The following is a 20398-nucleotide window of genomic DNA, read 5'->3' on the forward strand; positions in this document are numbered from 1 at the left end:
TACATGTAGCCTGTGATTCTCCATGCGTACAAGAAAAAAAACCCCCTATAACAAAGCATCACCAATCATTGTTGAAAACCTAAATATAAGCCTAAGACATCTATAAAACCAGAAATTAAGAAAAAAATTCATTAGACAAAGCAAGATCAACCATGAATTTAGCTGTGCTCAATAGCTCAACGATTACCAAATTTGTGGAGAATGCCTCTACATTCCAAGGCTGTGTTGATGAATGCTTTAAAAAGCTCGATTCGGACAAGGATGGAGAGGTGTCGCACAAGGAGTTTCGTGAAGGATTGGGTAGAGTTTTCACGTTAGAGAACGATTTGCAACCACGAGAGGAGATTGATAATCTTTATGTCAAAGATATCAACAAAATCTTTGATATCTTTGACAAATGAACAAAATCTTTGAATTTGTCAAAGATATCTACAAAATATCAATGATATCTTTGACAAATCAACAAAATCTTTGAATTTGTCAAAGATATCAACAATATCTTTGATTTACTTTATTGACATTATTTTTCTTACTTTTCCTTTCTAACGCCTATATAAAGGCATGTTGTACACAATCAACATATAGTGAAATACAGATCTTTTACTTCTCTAACATATCCTTTCACTTCTCTAACATGGTATCAGAGGCTTGGTAATCACTATCCCATTTCATATCAGTTTCTCACCTTCAAATTCTATTTCATCTTTCTTGCCTACTGCAGTCCTTTCTTTCGTCATTCCTTGATCTGGTTGTTATTTTTGCACCTGTTTATTGCACTTATGGACAAATCAGATATCTCTCAACCCATCAACATTGTGTTAGATGGGCGTAACTACGTTTTATGGGCACAAGCCATGTGCAGCTTTCTCAAGGGTAGGAGACTTTGGCGATATGTCACTGGTGATTTCATTCTACCTACACAATCCCAAGATGAAGCTGATGATAAGTTTGCTGAACGTTTAGAAACTTGGGATAGCAAAAATCATCAAATCATCACTTGGTTTCGTAATACTTCAGTATCCTCCATCAATCTTCACTTTGGTCGATTTGATACTGCCAAAACTCTCTGGGATCATCTTGCTCATCGTTACACTGCCACCGATCTCTCTCATCAATATCAGATAATTCAGAATCTCAATCAGCTACGTCAACAATCCGGACAAACTGTCACTGACTTTCACTCTCAAATGCAGTTTCTCTGGGATCAACTCACTCCTACTGAACCAGTCTGGAAGAATACTGAAGATGCCAAAGCTTTTACCACATATAAAGACCATCGCCGGCTGATTCAATTTCTTATGGCCTTACAAGATATTTTTGAGCCTACACGTGCAGCCTTACTTCATCAGAAGCCATTACCCACTCTTGATCAAGCCCTTGATGATCTTGTTTCTGAAGAAACACGGCTCTCGATCCGTCAACCACGACATCTCGACACAGTACTTGCCACTCCTCAGGTACACCAAACAAAGAAAGCTGACACTTCTTCAAAGTGTCGATATTGTCATCTATCTGGTCATATGATACTTACATGTCCAACTCGCAAATGTCGCATATGTCGCAAAATTGGACCAAGACACTATGAACAAGATTGTCCCAGCAAAGGTGGATCAACTCAGGGCACTCATTCCAGAACACTTCTTTCCGCTGCCACAACTGATCATACTGCACAGGAGAGTCCTGAACATGTACCCACAACCACTCAATTGACCAGTGATCTTGAGTCACTACTTCGTCAATTCCTTTCTAACTCTGGTAACCATTCTATTTCAGCATCCACCACTGTGTCAGGTAAATCATCATCATGGTTCTTTGACTCAGCATGTTGCAATCATATGACTGCTGACTCTACTCTTTTCACTTCCACACACTCTTCTTCGCATTTGCCATCTATACAAACTGCCAATGGTTCAAGGATAAAAGCTAGTCATATTGGGCACATATCTACTCCAAACCTATCAGTGTCCAATACATTTCTTATTCCACAACTCACTTTGAACCTGTTATCCGTTGGTCAGTTATGTGAACTTGGTCTTAATATTCTATTTACTCCTTCTGGCTGTTCTGTACAGGATCCGAAGACGGGACAGACGCTTGGGACAGGCCGTAAAGTTGGGCGACTGTATGAGCTCATCTCTTTGCACCCCTTGCATCCCACTCTCCCGTGTCATGAGTTCGCTGCATCCACAGTTCCAGCTTTCTCTTTGAGTCTCTGGCATTCTCGATTGGGTCATGCTTCTGTTAGTCGTATTCAGTCTCTTGTTTCTCATGGTCATTTGGGAATTGTTTCTAATAATCATTTTGATTGTTTAACTTGTCCTCTAGCTAAACAATCTGCTTTATCGTTCAATAATAGTGATTCTGTTTCTCATGCACCTTTTGACCTTGTGCACTCTGACATTTGGGGACCTTCTCCTACTGCTTCTATGGGGGGATCCAAATATTTTGTAATTTTTGTCGATGATTACTCTCGTTTTACATGGATCTATCTCATGAAAACTCGTTCTGAATTTACTACAATCTATCATGAATTTTCTCAGATGATTAAAACTCAGTTTTCATGTCCTATTAAAACTTTTCACACTGATAATGCCATGGAATATAAGGATTCTAAATTCTTAACCATTTTACATGACCATGGCACTATTTGTCAGCGTTCTTGTCCAGGTACTTCCCAACAAAATGGAAGAGCCGAACGTAAACATCGACACATATTAGATACTGTTCGGGCTCTCCTTATCTCTGCCTCTTGTCCTACACGTTTTTGGGGTGAAGCAGCTCTCACTGCTGTGTTTACCATCAATCGGATTCCTTCATCAGTCATTGGTAATCAATCGCCTTATGAACGTCTTTATGGGTCTGTTCCTAACTACAGTTTACTCAAAGTATTTGGATGTGTTTGTTTTGTTCTCCTTCAACCACATGAACACACTAAATTAGAACCTCGTACTCATCTTTGCTGTTTTCTTGGGTATGGGATAGAACATAAAGGTTATAGATGTTGGGATCCTATCTCCAAACGACTTCGCATTTCTCGTCATGTCGTATTTCTGGAAAACACTTTGTTCTCCTCAGTATCACATTTCTTATCTCTTCCTTCTCCCACTAACATGGTTGATCTATTTCCTGATGAACCATCTCCCTCTGAGTCTCATACAGGTGACACTCAAATTACTTTGCCTGCTCCTGAACTGTCTTCCTTGTCTGATGGATCTACTGCAGACACTACCAGTTCCCCTACTCTTCGACGCTCTACCCGGGTAAGAGAACTTCCTATTAAACTTCGTGATTTTCAGTGTTTTGCCACTACTCTTACCTTATATGAGCCTCAGTTCTATTCGGAGGCCAAATCTAATCCTGTTTGGCAACAAGCTATGTCTGAAGAATTGCAGGCACTTGAGCAATCTCATACTTGGGATCTTGTTTCTCTCCCACCAGATAAGTCTGCTATTGGTTGCAAATGGGTTTACAAAATAAAAACCAAGTCTGATGGTTCTATTGAGCGATACAAAGCCCGTCTTGTTGCTAAAGGCTTTACTCAGGAGTATGGCATTGATTATGAAGAGACATTTGCTCCAGTTGCTCGTCTTACTTCAGTACGCAGTCTGTTAGCTATTGCTGCTGCTAGAGGCTGGACATTGTCACAGATGGATGTGAAGAATGCCTTCCTCAATGGTGATCTTGCTGAAGAAGTCTATATGAAACCTCCTCCTGGCTATTCACATCCCCCTAATACAGTCTGTCGCCTTCGTCGTGCCTTATATGGCCTCAAACAAGCTCCACGCGCATGGTTTGCCAAGTTTAGCTCTACTATTCAACAACGTGGTTTTCAATCCAGTTCTTATGACTCAGCATTCTTTGTTCGTCGGACAGCCTTAGGCTGTGTTTTTCTACTAATTTATGTCGATGACATGATTATTACAGGAGATGATTATTCTGGTATCACTGATCTTAAGGAATATCTTCAACAACAATTTGAGATGAAGGATCTTGGTTCTCTAAGTTACTTTCTTGGCCTTGAAGTACTCTCGGACACTACCGGGTACTATTTATCTCAGGCTAAGTATGCTTCTGATTTACTTGCTCGGGCTGGTCTCACAGATAGTAAGATTACTTCTACTCCACTGGAACCTAATATCAAGCTTAAACCTTCTGATGGTACTCCTCTCAGTGATATCACCCTCTATCGACAATTGGTTGGTAGTCTCGTATATCTTACTGTCACCCGCCCTGATATAGCCTATGCTGTACATGTTGTTAGTCAATTCATGTCAGCTCCTCGCTCTTCCCACTATGAAGCAGTCATTCATATATTGCGTTATATCAAAGCAACTCTTTATTATGGCCTTCATTTTTCTGCTGCTTCCTCACTTGAGTTGCGCGCCTACTCTGACTCCGATTGGGCTGGTGATCCCACTGATAGACGATCAACCACTGGCTTTTGCATCTTGTTAGGGGATTCTCTCATTTCTTGGCGAAGCAAGAAGCAGACTTCAGTTGCTCGTTCGAGCACGGAGGCTGAATATCGTGCACTTGCTACTACCACTCAAGAAATTGTTTGGCTTCGTTGGCTTCTTGGAGATATGGGAGTTCAATCTCCCAGTCCTACACCTCTATTTTGTGATAATAGAAGTGCAATCCACATTGCTCACAATGATGTTTACCATGAGCGTACCAAACACATTGAGATTGATTGCCATTTTACTCGTCAGCATGTCACACAGAGAACTATTCAACTCTGCTCAATATCTACTCTTGACCAACCTGCTGATCTCTTCACCAAGCCACTCCTGCCAGGTCGTTTCAGAGACTTAGTTTCCAAACTCAAGCTTACTTCTACTGCACCAACTTGAGTTTGAGGGGGGATGTCAAAGATATCAACAAAATCTTTGATATCTTTGACAAATGAACAAAATCTTTGAATTTGTCAAAGATATCTACAAAATATCAATGATATCTTTGACAAATCAACAAAATCTTTGAATTTGTCAAAGATATCAACAATATCTTTGATTTACTTTATTGACATTATTTTTCTTACTTTTCCTTTCTAACGCCTATATAAAGGCATGTTGTACACAATCAACATATAGTGAAATACAGATCTTTTACTTCTCTAACATATCCTTTCACTTCTCTAACACTTTACAATATCATTTTCGAGAGGTTTGATCAAAATCGAAATGGGAATATAGATCGCTCAGAGTTTAGGTCTCTGATGAAAGAAATTATGCTTGCCATGGCGCGAGGGATTGGTTCTTCACCGGTAGGAATTTTTCTCGATCGAGATAGCTTGCTTAACAAGGCTGTTGAGCATGAATTTGCAAGAGGCTAAAAGAAAATTGTTTTGAGATTATAGACTGGTGTAGCAACTTTTGGATATCTTTATTTTGCTCTCCAAAATCTTCCAACAAATTACTCTTTGTTTTGATTATAGTGAAAATAATGCAATTATAAACTTGTTTTTATCACATCTCAACTTAATTAATTTGTGGGATAAACCATCCTTGGCATGTTTGTAAGTTTTCATGGTATTAATTTGTGACACAAGACATTGATAATAGCGGCCTAGAATGCTGCCGGAGAAACTCCCGGTAGCGGCTTATTTGATGAGCTTGTCCGACTAGACATGTTGATACCTATGAACTTTAGGGTTTGGGATATAGAAATTAACAGACAAATATTTCTCTAAAAATAATGATTGAGACCTCGCCACAATTGGAACCCTTTGTCCATATTATTTATTCGTAGTGGGACTTGTAATCTTGCCAAAATCAATCTGAGTAACCCTACCACGTTCAGGTGTCAAATTGGTATTGGAGCCTATAAGATGCCTCCACGAAAAAACCACTATTTTCCTATTCATGATATGATGATTGAAGACAAACAACAGAAGGTTCATTGATTTCAACAACAATTTGTGCAGTTTAAAAGATGTGATGAGCAAAATCATGTTTATCATGACAAACATAAAGAAGGAGATAATGAAATAAAGTAAATCCTTTTCATCATGGTGTTGATTCATTCGAGAATGAAATAAAAATGTTTGCATGTGTGTAGTGCCCCAATTTTGTCCGGCCCGTGACATGCAGCTTCCTACCCCTGGGTCTCAAATTGGCCCATAACATGCAAGGTCCTATGTGCATCCTAGTAGGAACAAATTCACATTCAAGAGACCTTTTGAGTGCCTAACCCTTCGAAAGTGGACTAGGCCCCTTGAACGATTTAGTTCCCAAGGGATAAAATCAGAACGACATATTTTCCTTCCTCACGAAGTAAAGTTTCCCAACTAGTTCCAAAAGAGGACCCAGTAATGGGAAGGCCATGTTGGAAGGGCTTGAGAAGAAAGGAGAAAGAGAAAGATAAAAAGGGGGCAAGGGCTCAAGAAAAATGGGCGGGTTCCTGAGAAAAAGATTTATGGGGAAAGAGAGTAGAAAGCCTAAATAAGTCTCCGGCCATCGAAAAGAATAAGGGGTAAGACGTGAGATCCTTGGTCATCCCAAAGTCAAGGGAGAATCAGAGGCATCTCAGGTCGCCTCATTTTAGAAATTATCTGGTCCTGCATCTCTGCCCCCAAAAAGAGCAAAATCAGGAAGTGACGAGAGATTCTAGAAGAAAAAGTCAAAAGGAAGGAATAATAGGTAAGGGCTCATATCTTCCTTCAACCACCTCAGGTAAGTATACTTTACATTAACATCATATAGAATAATTCATAATAAAAGGAGAAATACACTGGTGACCATCGGATTCATCATGATGGTGGGAGTCAGATGGTATCTGAAACACACATCTCATGAATCCATCTTCATTCATCTTTTATTCTCATTCTCATCATGATCGATAGTTTTGTGCATGAACTACATATGCATGTGTCTCCTGTTCATCCTACACTCGGAAACAAGCATAGTCTCATGTCGAACATCATTTCATGTCTTTGCTATCATTCATGCATCACACACCATAACTGTGGTAGACAGAATCTAACAAGCATAGCATAAGTGCCCGTATGTGTTATGCTGACACGTGCGAGCGCACACTCCCAACCGCCAGGCTGGATATCATAGTTAGCGGCTTTGAAGGGGATGATCGAGAAAAGACCTCGTCTTTTATCGAGAGGGTCAAGCCATCATACCAAGAGAAATAGGGAGTTCCATGTTTCGCTACCAATTTTGTCGTTGCCTGCTTTATTTTAGGGAAATAATGCCTTTACTTTGTACAGTTTAACAACTTTCTTTTTACTTGTTCATACACATTCATTATTCATTTACATCCACATACCACTACACGGTCACTATCACAAATGGGGCATCCCTCGCCGGAAGGAAAGATGGCCAAAGACGAATAACCCCAAATTGGGGTAATTTTTTAGACGGAGGATGAAGGTAATGCCTCAAGTGGATGGAGAAAAGGGGGTTGGTGATCTTCGATCACGATACCGGGGCTAAGGGATCTTAGGCAGCGAAATCATTGCTTTGGTGGTTGCTAGCTGGTGGGGGCTTAGCCTCTCCCATGATGACCCAGTCGGTTGTCGTTGGGTAAGGGAGGTCGGTGACCGAGTCGCAAAGACCGTGACTAAGTATACCAGTGCATGAAACATGCACCAATGGAAAAAGGCAAAAAGCTTAGAGGTGGCTTGACCCGTGATCTTTATCTAGCCCAAATTGACTAAGGGAAGCCCAAGTAAAGATTTATTATTTAAGAGTAATTTGGCCGATTGAAGTAAAAAGAAATTGACCCATGCCTAAATAGGTTTAATGACTTTTGGGCGCTTTGGGTCGTGTAGCATGTGGCCCAAGATGGCCAATTCAGGTGGCCGACACCAAATAGTATATGTGTGTGAACGTACCTCAAGTGCAAGGTAGTCAACAAGTAATATACACGGTGACACTACAAGAAAACAGCTAATTTGCTACAGAATTTTCCGTCGCAAATTAAGCAAATTCTATCACAAAATAATTTTGCCACAGATTTTGTGATGGAAAATATTCCATTGCAAAAAAGCTTGTTGCAAAATTTTTACGACGGATGTTTGTGACAGATGTTTTTGTTATGGAATTTGCCATGGAATTGTGACGGAAAATTAGTGATGAAATTTATTTGCAACGGAATTTTGTGACGGAATTTAATGATGGAATTTTCTGTCGCTAATTGTTCACGGTCTTAGCGACGGAAAATGTTGTCGCTAGCTTTGTTTTTTTTAAAAAAAAAAATAATTTTGAAGGAAAGTTAGATAGAACAATGGATTCCACAATAGAGTTGAAGACCAAGGAATGGATTGATTGACGTTATCAATAATGACAGAGTAATGGTGATTATGAAACACTAAAAAGGGGGACACCCAAGGGGCATTGAAACTTCAAAAACAATGAAATTTTTCTCTGCAATTACAATTTTATCACCAAAAAAGCAATTTCGGGAGACCCCAAAAGCACCCAAAAAACAAAATGATAAACACAAATAACTAAAAAAACAAAACATACACACAAAGAACTCGATTGGAATTTTACATAATAGAAATATATCCAGAACTTCCGCATCTCTACTTCGCAGCAGAGCAGCAACCTTTGGAAAGCAGTAAACGAGTTTGATATCCTTGAAACTAGCCAAGCCTACAACAAAAGCAGCACCCAAACTGCCAAGACAAAAAATAAGGGAAAGAATCTATAGCCAGGGACAACAGCAGCACCCAAGCTACAGATCTGTTGCGAGCTGCTTTCTTGGCGCCGTGCCTCCGGTGGACTTTTGATTTATTTGCTTGGTTCTGGCCATGGTGAGGATTCAGACTCTTGAGCTTTCTTTGGGATCTAGATCGAGATCGATCAGTTGTGACCAAAGATGGGGTTTTCTTCTTTTTATACCTTTTATAGAAGATTGTGGTGAAATTTGAATAGATGCGGGAGTAATCGCGCTCCAAATTTTAAATTTTCATGTGGATTGATGACCTGATAGATTAGCAACGGAAAGTATATTTTGTGGCTAATGTTAAAAGAACTTTTTTTTAATTTTAATTAGTGACGGAAAATGGGTTAATACCACTTTTACACCTTGAAAGATAGTGCATGTTCCAATTTACACACCATAGTTTAAATTGTTTCAAATTAATCATCCAATGATATATTTGTTTCAAATTAGTCACTCGGTCAGTTTTTTCCTCTTTTGGCCAGTCAAACTGCTTATGTGGCACGTTGACTGCCCATGACCATAGTCCACGTGGATATAAACAATTTTTGAAAGACAAAATAACATGTGGACCAATCCATATCATATACCAGTAGTAGCCGTTATTTGTACACATTCAAACTTTAAATACTTAAATGTTTCAAATCGAACACTGAGAGTTCACATTAGTCCCAAAATACACAGTTCTAACATGAGACCAATTTTGATAATAACAAAAATCCATAACAGCTACATATCATTAGCACCATATACTAATTGTCCAAAATACTTGTTAGAACTAGCATCATATTATCCAAAATATATTATCCATACGTGCTATGCAGCCTTCCTCGCAGCAGTCATTGATTCTCGAATTGAATTCCACATAACAGTATACCTTGCATTGGATGTTGCTCCCTGAATGGTTGAAATTGTTAGTGGCAACCTCCTTATTGCACGAGATTTGTTACCCTTTCCAGGGCTTATAGTTGGGTTGTAAGCATTTGGTCTGTTCTCAAATGGCACTATCACTGGATGAAGCATTGTTCATAATGGGCCTTCTAACAGGAAGTTTGCCTACATCAGAAGTACACCCACCTCTGCCACCACCACTCCCACCAACTCTACCACCACCTCTTCCAGCAGCACTAGCAGAAGCACTAGTTCCTATATGCTCAGTGGTTTGTTATCATTCAGTAACATCATATTCAGGTTTAATGTCATTCAATAACATTTTAGTATTATTTTAACAATCAACTTATTTTACCTGTGACAATGGTTCATTTTGGCAACTTCTTCTATTATGCCCTTCAACTCCACAACAAGTGCATTTGACCTTGGGATATCGTCTGCGCAACCGTGTACCAGATCTAGGCTCATCATGCTCACGTCGTCTTTTCTTCTTTGGTCTTCCAGCATCTACAACCTGCATTGGTGGAGGAATGACTTTGTCACATCCTCTGGATAACCACAAATTCTGTCCGTTTGTTGGCTGCACATTATGTTGGTAAATCCGCATGAATGTCTCCCTTGTATAAGCAGTACGGACAAAGTCAGTTGGATCCTTGTGAAGCCAACCAATAGCAGCCACTGCATGTGTACATGGAATCCCTGATAGATCCCATGTCCTACATGTGCAAGAGGCTGCATCCACATTAACAATATATTGATGTGGCCTCTTGGAAACCTATTGTATAAATAGAGTTAGTGAAGACACCCATAATTTAAATCAGTTATTAAGAGAAAGAATAAAACCTGGAAAACAGAGTGTTGATTATCTCCACTCCATTTTGTTGTCCATGACATGCTTTTCTGAACTCTTGATTTAATTTGTCATGTACTTTTGGTACAAGTAAACCTTGCTTACTTTCCATCTTAATTCTAAGCTTAACATGCCTATCCATTGCTTTTGCTCTAATCCATTCAAGCATTGTGAATGCAACCCTAGTCCATAGACATGGTCGAATATTGTTCAAGTACTTCTAACCATCCTTATCAAGGTCCCTAATATATTGCATTCGTCTCTAAAATTCTGGCATTGCGTTTGCCTTTGCACAATCGAAGACTAGTTTCCTGAATCTGATGTCTGGCCATCTTTTGCTGAAATTGGCATAAATATGCCTTACACAGAAACGATGCTCAATTGATTGTTGGTTACCAGTAGATAGTCCTTCAATTGCCTGCACTAAACCCTTTTGTCTGTCAGAAATAAAGCACCATCTCCTTGATTCAAAGCCTCCAATATCCATCAATAATTTCCTTATGAACTATTCCCAAGAATCTCCATTCTCCCTTTCAACCACTGCCCAAGCAATAGGAAAAATTCCATTAGCCCTATCCTATGACACTGTAGTTAGTAACTGGCCACCATAATATGTTTTCAAGAAACACCCATCCAATCCAATCAAAGGCATGCATCCTGTGAGAAACCCATCTCTCAAACCTGCCAAGCACACATAAACCCTCTTGAATAGTGCAAGATCTTTAGGTCTATTCCTATCCACAATTATATTGCATGTGCTGCCCGAGTTGGTCCTTAGTAGCTCTGCCAAGTAACTTCTTAACTGACCATATTGCTCTGAATGAGTCCCATCTATTATCTCCAGTGCCTTCTTCTTAGCTCTATATGCATGAGTTCTTGAATTATGAAGTGAAAGATTTGCTTTCACATAGGTTACCAGATTAGCAGCACTAATATTTGGCTCCCCTCTCAGCTTATCCACCAACTTTCTACCAAGCCATGAACTGTTTGCTTGCTTGTTGTCTAATGTTCTATTGCACATATGCTTGCTCACATAAGTCTTAATATGATAAGTAGCCTCTCCAGTTATTTTAGAACACCAGATCACCCATAGGCAACCTAAATCACACTTCACTTGTATCTAAACTTCTCATTCCTTTGAAATATAATAGGATACCCCCCTTAATGGCACAACTCCTAACAGCGTCCTTGAACTCCTTAAGGGTAGAGAAATCCATTCCAAGCTCAAATACATACTCCTTACTATTATCATCATGCATGAATTTAGGATTCCCTTTAACACGCATTCTTATTTCCCAATCACTATCATTATCGAACAATAAAATGTCATCATCATCACATCTATAAACCTCTCTAATATTTGAATCCTCATTATCATCCTCCCCACCAGCATGATCACCCCACTATCATGATTACCCCAAACATAACCATCAACATTATTGTCACCAGAACCATCAACATTAACCTCACCAGGACTATTACTGAAACCAGTATTCTTACTCCCTTTGCCAGCAGCAATGACCTCTAGTTCTAACTCAAGCTTTACCAGCTCTAGTTTTAACATTTCCAGCTCTACCACCTCCACCAGTATTACCCTCACTAGCAACTCCACCACCTCCACCAGCAACAACACCAGACCTACCAGCAGTACCCTGAAGACTACCTTCGAAACTGGCCATGAAATTGTCGAGAACTTCATCATCACTGGAATCTAGATTCATTATCCCACTACAGCCCTTAGGTTGAACTGTCCTCTTCATCCTGTTACTTGACCTTGTCATAGGTCGTCTTGGAGCAGGCTTCATTGTCTGTAAAAAAACCTAATCACATCATAAATGACTAACAGAACCAGTATTAGGGTTTGATCGTTGAATAAACAACTGGTCTAAAACAGAGTATCACAAACATGTAATACAGATGCAACTCTTAAAACCCTAGACGTAATCGCATTTCGCACAGTCAAAATGGAAACCATCTCGCTAAACTAGGCTATATAATAAACCCTAGGTTGAAATCGCATGATTCAACAACCAATACTCTATAACCCATAAAATAACTCCTATGATTTTAAAACCCTATGTGGAAATCGTAGTTGTTCGTTGTTCCCCCTTAGGTGATGTAGGTAATACACTGCATATGTAATGAACTTATTGAAAATGATGCAGAAAGAAGATCGTAGTGTTGGACTCGATAGAGAGAATCTACAACTAGGGTTTTGAAGTCGATATGATTTTGAAAGGAAAAGACTTTTCGTGTTCTTCTATTCTAGGGTATTCTACATTTAGCACGAAAATCTATCCACATCATCACTATTAACACCGTTTGTCACGACGTTGGACATGTCATCATGGCCATGGGCAGTCAGCGTGCCACATAGGCAGTTTGACTGCCCAAAAGGGGGAAAAATTGACCGAGGGACTAATTTGAAACAATTTAAACAATGGTGTGTAAAGTGGAACATGCACTATCTTTCAAGGTGCAAAAGTGGTATTAACCTGACGGAAAATATATTCTGTCATTGAATATAGCGACGGAATATAAATTTCATAGCTAATCCGTCGCTAAATTCCATCACTAATTAGCGCGATAATTCGCACCAAGTTTTGGGATGGATTTTGTGACAGAAAAATTTAGTAACGAAAAATTCCGTCACTAAAAGAAGGTTTTTTTTTTTTACTTTTGCAATGAAAAGTCAAAGATTTTCCATCGCTAATCATTTAATTAGCGACAGAAAATTTTCCGTCACTAAAATCGTGTTTTCTTATAGTGGAGACCGAGATCGAATCCATAAGGAAACGAATGCAAATTTGAGTGGATGAAATGCAAACCTAATTCTAGACTAAAACGCAACGAATAACAAATAAATGTGAGTAAGGTAAATAGGGTCAAATGACTCGGTAGCAATGAAAGCGTTTTGTAACCAAAATAACAAAGATTTTACGAAAATGAGTAATTAAAAACTCTAACTTCTAATCCGTCCCAGTGGATGATAATTTCTCATACTCAAGGTAATATTATAAACACTCGAAACCATGCACAATGAAATTGTGTGATACCATTAATCATGCATATGTAAGAAAAATTGGGCATAAAGACTTGCGTTCAAACATAGAGGTCATCATGCCTCTTGGTCTACGATGAACGCAAAGAAATAGGCACCTAGTCTTATAGATTAATATTTCCCCTTAGGGCTCGACTTTGCTAGCACCTTAGTTCCACACTCAAAGACCAATTGACCATAACTCTACCATGCTCATTCTATGAATTTTTCAAAATCCAATCATCAATAGACATAATCAATGGCTAATCAATTTGGCTTAAACAATTGGAGAAATCATGCATTGGACATTAAGGACTTCGATTCAAGCATTTTAAATTGAGTTCCTAGATTCATGATGAATACATAGCACACAATATACCAAATATTATAGAGCCTAGCCTAGTCGTCGAACCTAAATGACACTCCAAATCAAGAAAACACAATAAACACATATCCGTTCGTATGCACCCAACACATAACTATTACAGAATCGAAAGGGAGAAATCGAAGCTATGATTTCTATACACATACCTTGATAGGAACTAGAGACTAGAAAATCACATCCACCCTTTGGGACTAGAGACTAAAAAAAGGATCTAGCCATTCATGATCTTGATAGGAAACATCCAATTTTATTGATTAAAATTAGAGTTTACACCAAAATCAAGAGATTACACAATGGATTTTAGAGAGAATGAGAGAAAACCTAAAACAAAAGCAAGAGGCTACATCAAAGATGTATGAAAGATATGAGCTAAACCCTTGAATTAGGGTTTTAGTCTATTTTTTGTGTCTAAAATTACCTATTTACCCTTATAAAACTGTCACCCATTGATTAATATTGAGATTTTTCAAGAAAAAGTCTCTCAAAATTCTATTATGAAAATACAAGTTTGTGTCACCTATTCAGAGAACTCATGAAGGGTGTTCGAATGCATTTTCTTATGTCTAGAGTTATATTGCAGCCAAGGTGTCTGGACGAGTCTTAGGAGATGTCCAGACAGGTTTCCTCTTATCTCAAGTTCTGAGATTGTTCTGAAATGGGATATCTGCATGGCTATCCAGACATCGTGGGATGGTGTTTGGACAGATTGTGTTTTGGCATCCCAACTCCCTGTAGAGTTAGCTCTAAGCGTCACATTGTGTCAAAATTAGGTCATTTTCCTACAAAATCAATGGAAAACATGTTGGGAAAGAAATTAACAACAAAGAATAAGCAAAAAAAAAAGGGCAATCAAAAACATGACACAAAGATTTACTTGGTTCGGCAAACTGTGTCTATGTTCATGGAGTTGGCGAGAGTTTTCACTATTTCAGAGAAAGAATAGAAGATCTGGCTATGGGGTTACAATCACACTTATAAACCCTAACCCTGCACTTAACTCCGGTTGGGCCTATAGGCCCTCACCTCCGCTCCATGAAGTAAGCTTCCAGAAATCTACATTTTGGATCTGCAACAATCTTTTTGGGTTGAGTCATCAAGTCGGTCACCACGCACAAAAACAGGCTCCATACTAAATCTCAATAAAACATAAGGATAAAATTATAACATTAACTAAACACTAAAATAACCCAATTAAAGGATATTGAAACCTCAATTTAGAGGTCCAATATGGTGCCCCTGGAGATTTGGTGGTTTTTGGCTGTAATATCAGACATGGCGTCATGGTGGGTTTTTTTAAACCTTTTCTTATTTTTATTTTGTTTAAAACATTTAATTATGTAATTTTTTGGGTAAAAAAACATTTTTTATGTGGCAACTGTCGGCCCACATCCAACATTTTCAATAGTTGAAGTTAAAGGTCAATTCACCACATATGTAGGTTGACTGCCTGAAAGTGTGAAAATCTATCTGAGTTACCAAATTGTAACAATTTGAATTTTAGGTTACTAACTTGAAATGTTTAAACATTTGGTGACTGAGTTGGAACATGGAAAATCTTTCAGTGATGACAAGTTTTATTATCTCCCGTATGTGTGGCCTTATGTTAGTTTTGTGGTGTGTCACTAGAGACTTTTTACCTCGTCAATTGTCAAAAATGGGGAACACACTATCAAATAATGGTACGATTGTACAATAGACCAAATTACAGTATGAAATCTCTGCAATTAAAAGTTAGGGGCGAAGCTAGGAGTTGATGTGGGGTTACCAAAAGTTAACAGGGGTTCAAGGGCAGCGCCGTCTGAAATTTTTTTTAGGGCTATTTGCAACATTACACCTATTTAAAATAACATTATCGATGTACATTCATCTTGATATTTTATGACATAAAATAATGAAAAATGCGAGCATAAATACTATTGAAGTTGATGAAACAAAATATTGGCTTGTGAAATAATATTTATTGAAGTTGTGCTCAACGAAACTTCAAGGAATAGAAATCTTCTATTACTGAATCTAAATTGACTTTCTTAGCAAGTTCTCGTTCAATGTAAAGAACCATGCAAAACCCAAAATTTACAGCACAAGTTATTGAGATTAGTTGATTAGGCATCTAATTTAGGCTAATTGAGATCGAGTAGAGAGTCTTGAGATGAACTTATAAAGCAACACTGACATGGTTACACACTTGCACAATTGCACCAACAAAGGACAAGAGGAGACGAAGCGGTTCATCAATCGGGCAAGTAGAGGCTACGCTCGCACAAGAAGACAATGAAGACTTAGTCAACGACTTAGTCAATAAGGGCCCTAGGTGGTACAATTAGTCCTTAGTCACTTAGAGCTTTAGATATTTAGGTATGGACCTGTGTATAAAGTGTGTGTTTTTATTCATTTATTTAGGTCGCTAAGTGTAAATTTAGGTATGAGTCCATATATAACTGTATATAAGTGTATTTTTATTTATGTATAACTATATAAATATTCTTTTTTTACAAAAAAAATTGAAGAGGACTACAGCCCAATGTAATCCCCTGTATCCACTTCTGTTATTAGTAGATGGACTTAATTACAATCGTAATATCTACTTCTACTAGTAAGAAGCAGTAAATGTCCTTCTTTTTATTGAAAAGAAGAATTTTCAACTTTGAGCGTCAATAAATATTAGTTAGAAAATTATTTGATGGATTTTTGACTTAAATCGATCCCAAACGAGCTGATCTTAGGCTTTTATATTTCTGAACGAGCCAAACCCGAACTCGAATTTATATGCCCTACCAAGTCTAACCTCCAGGTTCAAGCCCAATAAAAATTCGATCAGCCAAGCTCTATTAAATAATGGCAAAAAGCAACTTTTATTCACTCAACTATTTGTCAGGTTTCATTTTCATCCCTAAGCTTCTTTTTTTTCCCTTTTTAGTCCTTGAACTATTGAAATGTATCCCAGTTGTCCCTTAGTTAGATTCGGCCACCGAAAAAGCTGATGTGTCATATGACCTGGATTTTGGTTTCCATTATTTATGTACGTGTAAATTCCGCATAAGATATATTGTACACGTGACTAGTAAATGACTATTATAACCCTAAGAGAGATGAAATTAGGGCTAAGGTTCTCATCCCCTTTTTCATTCGAAGCTTGTACACTCCCTTGCAGTCGTTGAGAGAGAGACGCCATCTTCAACCTTTGATTCATTTTCGAAGCAGCTTGCATTACTCTAATTTTGAGGATCGCACATCACTGTTCTCGGTTTATCAAGTCTAATCGACCCAATTCGTTTATTCTTCATGTGATCCTGATTCATTTTGAAAAGTAGGTTATGCAATTGTTCTTGCAGATGGTGAAAAAACTTGCTTCCAGAAAAAAGGTCTGCTACATTATCTACTAGTGATGAAGGTGAAAACACTGGACAGAATGCAAGTGTTGATGATGAGGTTGAAAGCGATGATTGCTTTGATTTTGATAGTGATGAAAGTGTCATGAATGTGAGGTTCAATGACAGTGATGAAGACAACATGGATGATGATTTGTTCACGAGGTACACTAATGAGGGAGTTGAGGGTGATCAAGGTGGGCAAGATAGGAGTTATGAGTTCAATTTTACGCCTAATGAAGATACAATTTTCAGTGATGCAGAGTACGTTACAGACTCACTGCAGAGTTATGATGGCTCTACTGAAAAGGAAGATGGTGAGAAAAGGGAATCTCATCCACTATTTAAGCCCATTAAGAACATGGACAGTTACAAGTGGCATACTGGTATCAGATTTCCATGCAGAGATTCGTTTAAGGATGCAGTTGATACATATGCAATTCAAGGAGGATGGTCTCTGAAATAGATCAAGTTCGACAATATGAGAGCATGGGTAGGTTGTGTGGATGGGTGTAACTTCTTGTTATTTTGTTCGAAGCTTAGTGGGGTGGCAAGTTAGGAGCTAAAGACTGTTTTGACTGAACATTCTTGTGAGAGGACAACTGGGGACAAGATGTTAAATTCAAAGTGGCTTGCCAATAGATTGGTGGACAAGATGAGAAGAAACCCAAGAATGAAGCTTGTGGAGATAATGCAAAAGGTGAGAGACAAGTACACAATAGACATTAGCAAGACTATGGCATCTAGAGCAAGGAAAAGGGCAATGGAGGTGGAGAATCCTGGCAGCACATGTATGGTGAAGGTAGATAGACCACCAGAATATACAATGGAGGTGGAGAATCCTACACCTTCAAGGGTGTTGAATCCCGAGTTTGACAGATTGTATATGTGTCTGGACGCATGTAAGAAGGCATTTCTATCTGCATGTAGGCCTATAGTTGGATTGGATGGTTGCTTTCTTAAAGGTATGTATGGTGGTCAATTGCTAGCAATTGTAGAGAGAGATCCTAATGATGGGATGCTGCCAATTGCAATTGCAGTTGTGAGGGTGAAGAACACAAAGACATGGGACTGGTTTATGACAAGGTTGTTGGAAGACATTGGTTCCAAAAGGAAGATCACTTTCATAAGCGACAAGCAGAAGGTAAATGAATTTCATTATATAACGTTTATAATGTGTTTTATGTTCTGATGTTAAGCTGAATTTCATTATGCAAGGGTTGGTACATGTATTAGAAGCATTGGAAGGACAACATGAGCATAGATTCCGTGTACGTCATATGTATAACAACATTAGCAAGAGATGTCCTGGCATTTAGTTGAAAGAATTTATGTGGCAGGCTGCCAGAGCCACAAATAGGGAAGCATGGGAAAGGGACATGAAGGAGATCGAAAAGGTTAATCCTGGTGCATATGCAGAATTGAATGGAATTGATCCTAGATTGTGGTGTAAGTCACATTTTAGTGGTTATGCCAAGTGTGATACCTTGTTAAACAATATGTCAAAGACCTTCAACTCAACCATCCTGCAATTCAGAGAGAAACCAATAGTAACAATGTTGGATGAGATCAAAGGATACTTCATGACAAGGTGGGCAGAGAATAGGATCAAGATCAATAGGTATCAAGGTAATGTCCTGCCAAAGATAAAGAAGAAATTAGAGATTGAGCATAAAGAATGTGGGAAGTGGTTGCCAAAATGGGCAGGAGATATGAAATTTGAGGTCATTTGCATGCAACAAAAGTTTGTGGTTGATCTTGATGCCATTTATTGTAGTTGCAGGAAATGGGATCTAACAAGAATACCATGTAGGCATGCTGTTAGCTGTACATATAGTAGAAGGAGGAAGATTGAGGAGTTCGTGCTTGATTGTTTCAAAAGGGAGGCATTTAATTTGTGTTATTCTTATCTGATATACCCAACAGAAGGGCCAGAGAGATGGCCAAAAACACAAAACGATGATATTCTACCCCCATCTGTGTAGAAAGCTACTGGGAGGCCTAAAAAGAATAGGAGAAGAGAAGCTGGTGAACCATTGAATGGGAAAGCTTCAAAGGTTGGCATGAAGATGAGGTGCAGCAAATGTGGTGGTGATAAGCACAATGCAAGGACATGTAGTGTTGTTCAAGTTCTGTCTCAAACTGTGAATCCTATTACAGGTGTACCTCCAGTAGTTAATACTGCTCGAAATAGTGTGAGGTCTAGTGTAACCGTACCTCCAATGGCTCCAACTGGTGCTGCAAATAATGTGAGGCCTGGGGTAGGTACACATGCATTGGCTGTTACTAGTACTAGAAAGAGTCTGAGGCCTAGGGTAAGTTTACCACCAGTGGCTGTTACTGGTGCAAATAATGTGAGGCCTAGAGGAGATTTACCACCAGTGAGAGGAACTGTTGTTGCCACCAGTGTGAGGCCTGATAGGCCACTTACCAGGCAAGCTATCGAACAGTGGAGGCCATTTAGCACTATTAGTGATGATGGTAAAACTTTATACTTTGTGAGGCCCACTAGAAGGAGCAATATGCAACCCGCTGTACCAAAAATTCCTATTTTTAGGCCTCAGACAAGGTCAACCAAATACTATGGCCCTAACACTTACACCGTCAAAGATCCACGTATTGGGGCTGTAAGTGTTATTCAAGGTCCAAGTTATTCAAAAAATATGGTCTCTGCCGCAACAAAACTGGTATTATTGTATGCAATTGTTATGCATTTAAGCATTTTTTATTGAAGTATGCCATTGACTCATAAACTTATCACAGGCTTCTACTATAGCATATGAGAAGGGCAACGCTACTGGATCATCTTCGGGATCCACAACTGGCACTGGAACTCAACAATATGTGAACAAGTGAGGAACTTTGCAGATTTGAATGGTCTTCGAAGCAGCTATTGAATTCAATTCATGTTATTGTTAACTGGGTTTGTAGTGACTTTTGTTATGGTGTGTAATGTTTGCACTATTTCTACTTTTGATGTTATGTGCTACTGGATCTCTTTACGTGTGCAATCTAAATTGCAATGTAATTTGTCTTAAATATGCACTACAAATTGTGCATTGATTTGCATGTTGAAAGTTTATGTGAAAAGGGACAAAGCATAACATTCTCAAAAAGGTCGGGGACGAAAAGTCACCAACTTAAATATTTTAGGGACATATCATTCAAATGTTCAATAGTTGGTG

General features: G+C 38.7%; 3 protein-coding genes across 3 annotated transcripts; 1 reads left to right on the forward strand and 2 right to left on the reverse strand.

The window, feature by feature from the left end:
• Positions 1 to 3656: 3656 nt before the first annotated feature.
• Positions 3657 to 4876, forward strand: LOC120011587 (uncharacterized mitochondrial protein AtMg00810-like; the record flags this gene model as incomplete). Its single annotated transcript, XM_038862737.1, has 1 exon — positions 3657 to 4876. A coding segment is annotated over one exon (1197 nt), but the record flags the coding sequence as incomplete, so codon positions are not given.
• Positions 4877 to 9346: 4470 nt separating this feature from the next.
• Positions 9347 to 10635, reverse strand: LOC120011144. The gene is made up of 2 exons (XM_038862208.1): positions 9926 to 10635; positions 9347 to 9844 (listed from the first exon to the last, which is right to left on the reverse strand). Exons 1-2 carry the CDS (start codon positions 10175 to 10177, stop codon positions 9674 to 9676), a joined length of 423 nt encoding a protein of 140 aa, XP_038718136.1. The 5' UTR covers positions 10178 to 10635; the 3' UTR covers positions 9347 to 9673.
• Positions 10636 to 11358: 723 nt separating this feature from the next.
• LOC120010183 lies at positions 11359 to 18829 on the reverse strand. Its single transcript, XM_038860899.1, has 2 exons — positions 18700 to 18829; positions 11359 to 12228 (listed from the first exon to the last, which is right to left on the reverse strand). Exons 1-2 carry the CDS (start codon positions 18796 to 18798, stop codon positions 11956 to 11958), a joined length of 372 nt encoding a protein of 123 aa, XP_038716827.1. The 5' UTR covers positions 18799 to 18829; the 3' UTR covers positions 11359 to 11955.
• Positions 18830 to 20398: the final 1569 nt, after the last annotated feature.

This window comes from Tripterygium wilfordii, chromosome 12 (assembly GCF_013401445.1).
Source record: "Tripterygium wilfordii isolate XIE 37 chromosome 12, ASM1340144v1, whole genome shotgun sequence".
NCBI lineage: Eukaryota > Viridiplantae > Streptophyta > Magnoliopsida > Celastrales > Celastraceae > Tripterygium > Tripterygium wilfordii.

What these genes read in the sequence shown, in the direction of transcription:
- LOC120010183 (XM_038860899.1), bottom strand. Translation starts at nt 18,798, where the DNA reads ATGAAGTATCCTTTGATCTCATCCAACATTGTTACTATTGGTTTCTCT. An exon ending in TTGACATATTGTTTAACAAG is followed by an intron (nt 12,229 to 18,699) that starts GTATCACACTTG and finishes GTTTTTTTACAG; the next exon opens with ACAATGAAGCCTGCTCCAAG.
- LOC120011144 (XM_038862208.1), bottom strand. Translation starts at nt 10,177, where the DNA reads ATGCGGATTTACCAACATAATGTGCAGCCAACAAACGGACAGAATTTG. An exon ending in AAAATGAACCATTGTCACAG is followed by an intron (nt 9,845 to 9,925) that starts GTAAAATAAGTT and finishes ACTGAATGATAA; the next exon opens with CAAACCACTGAGCATATAGG.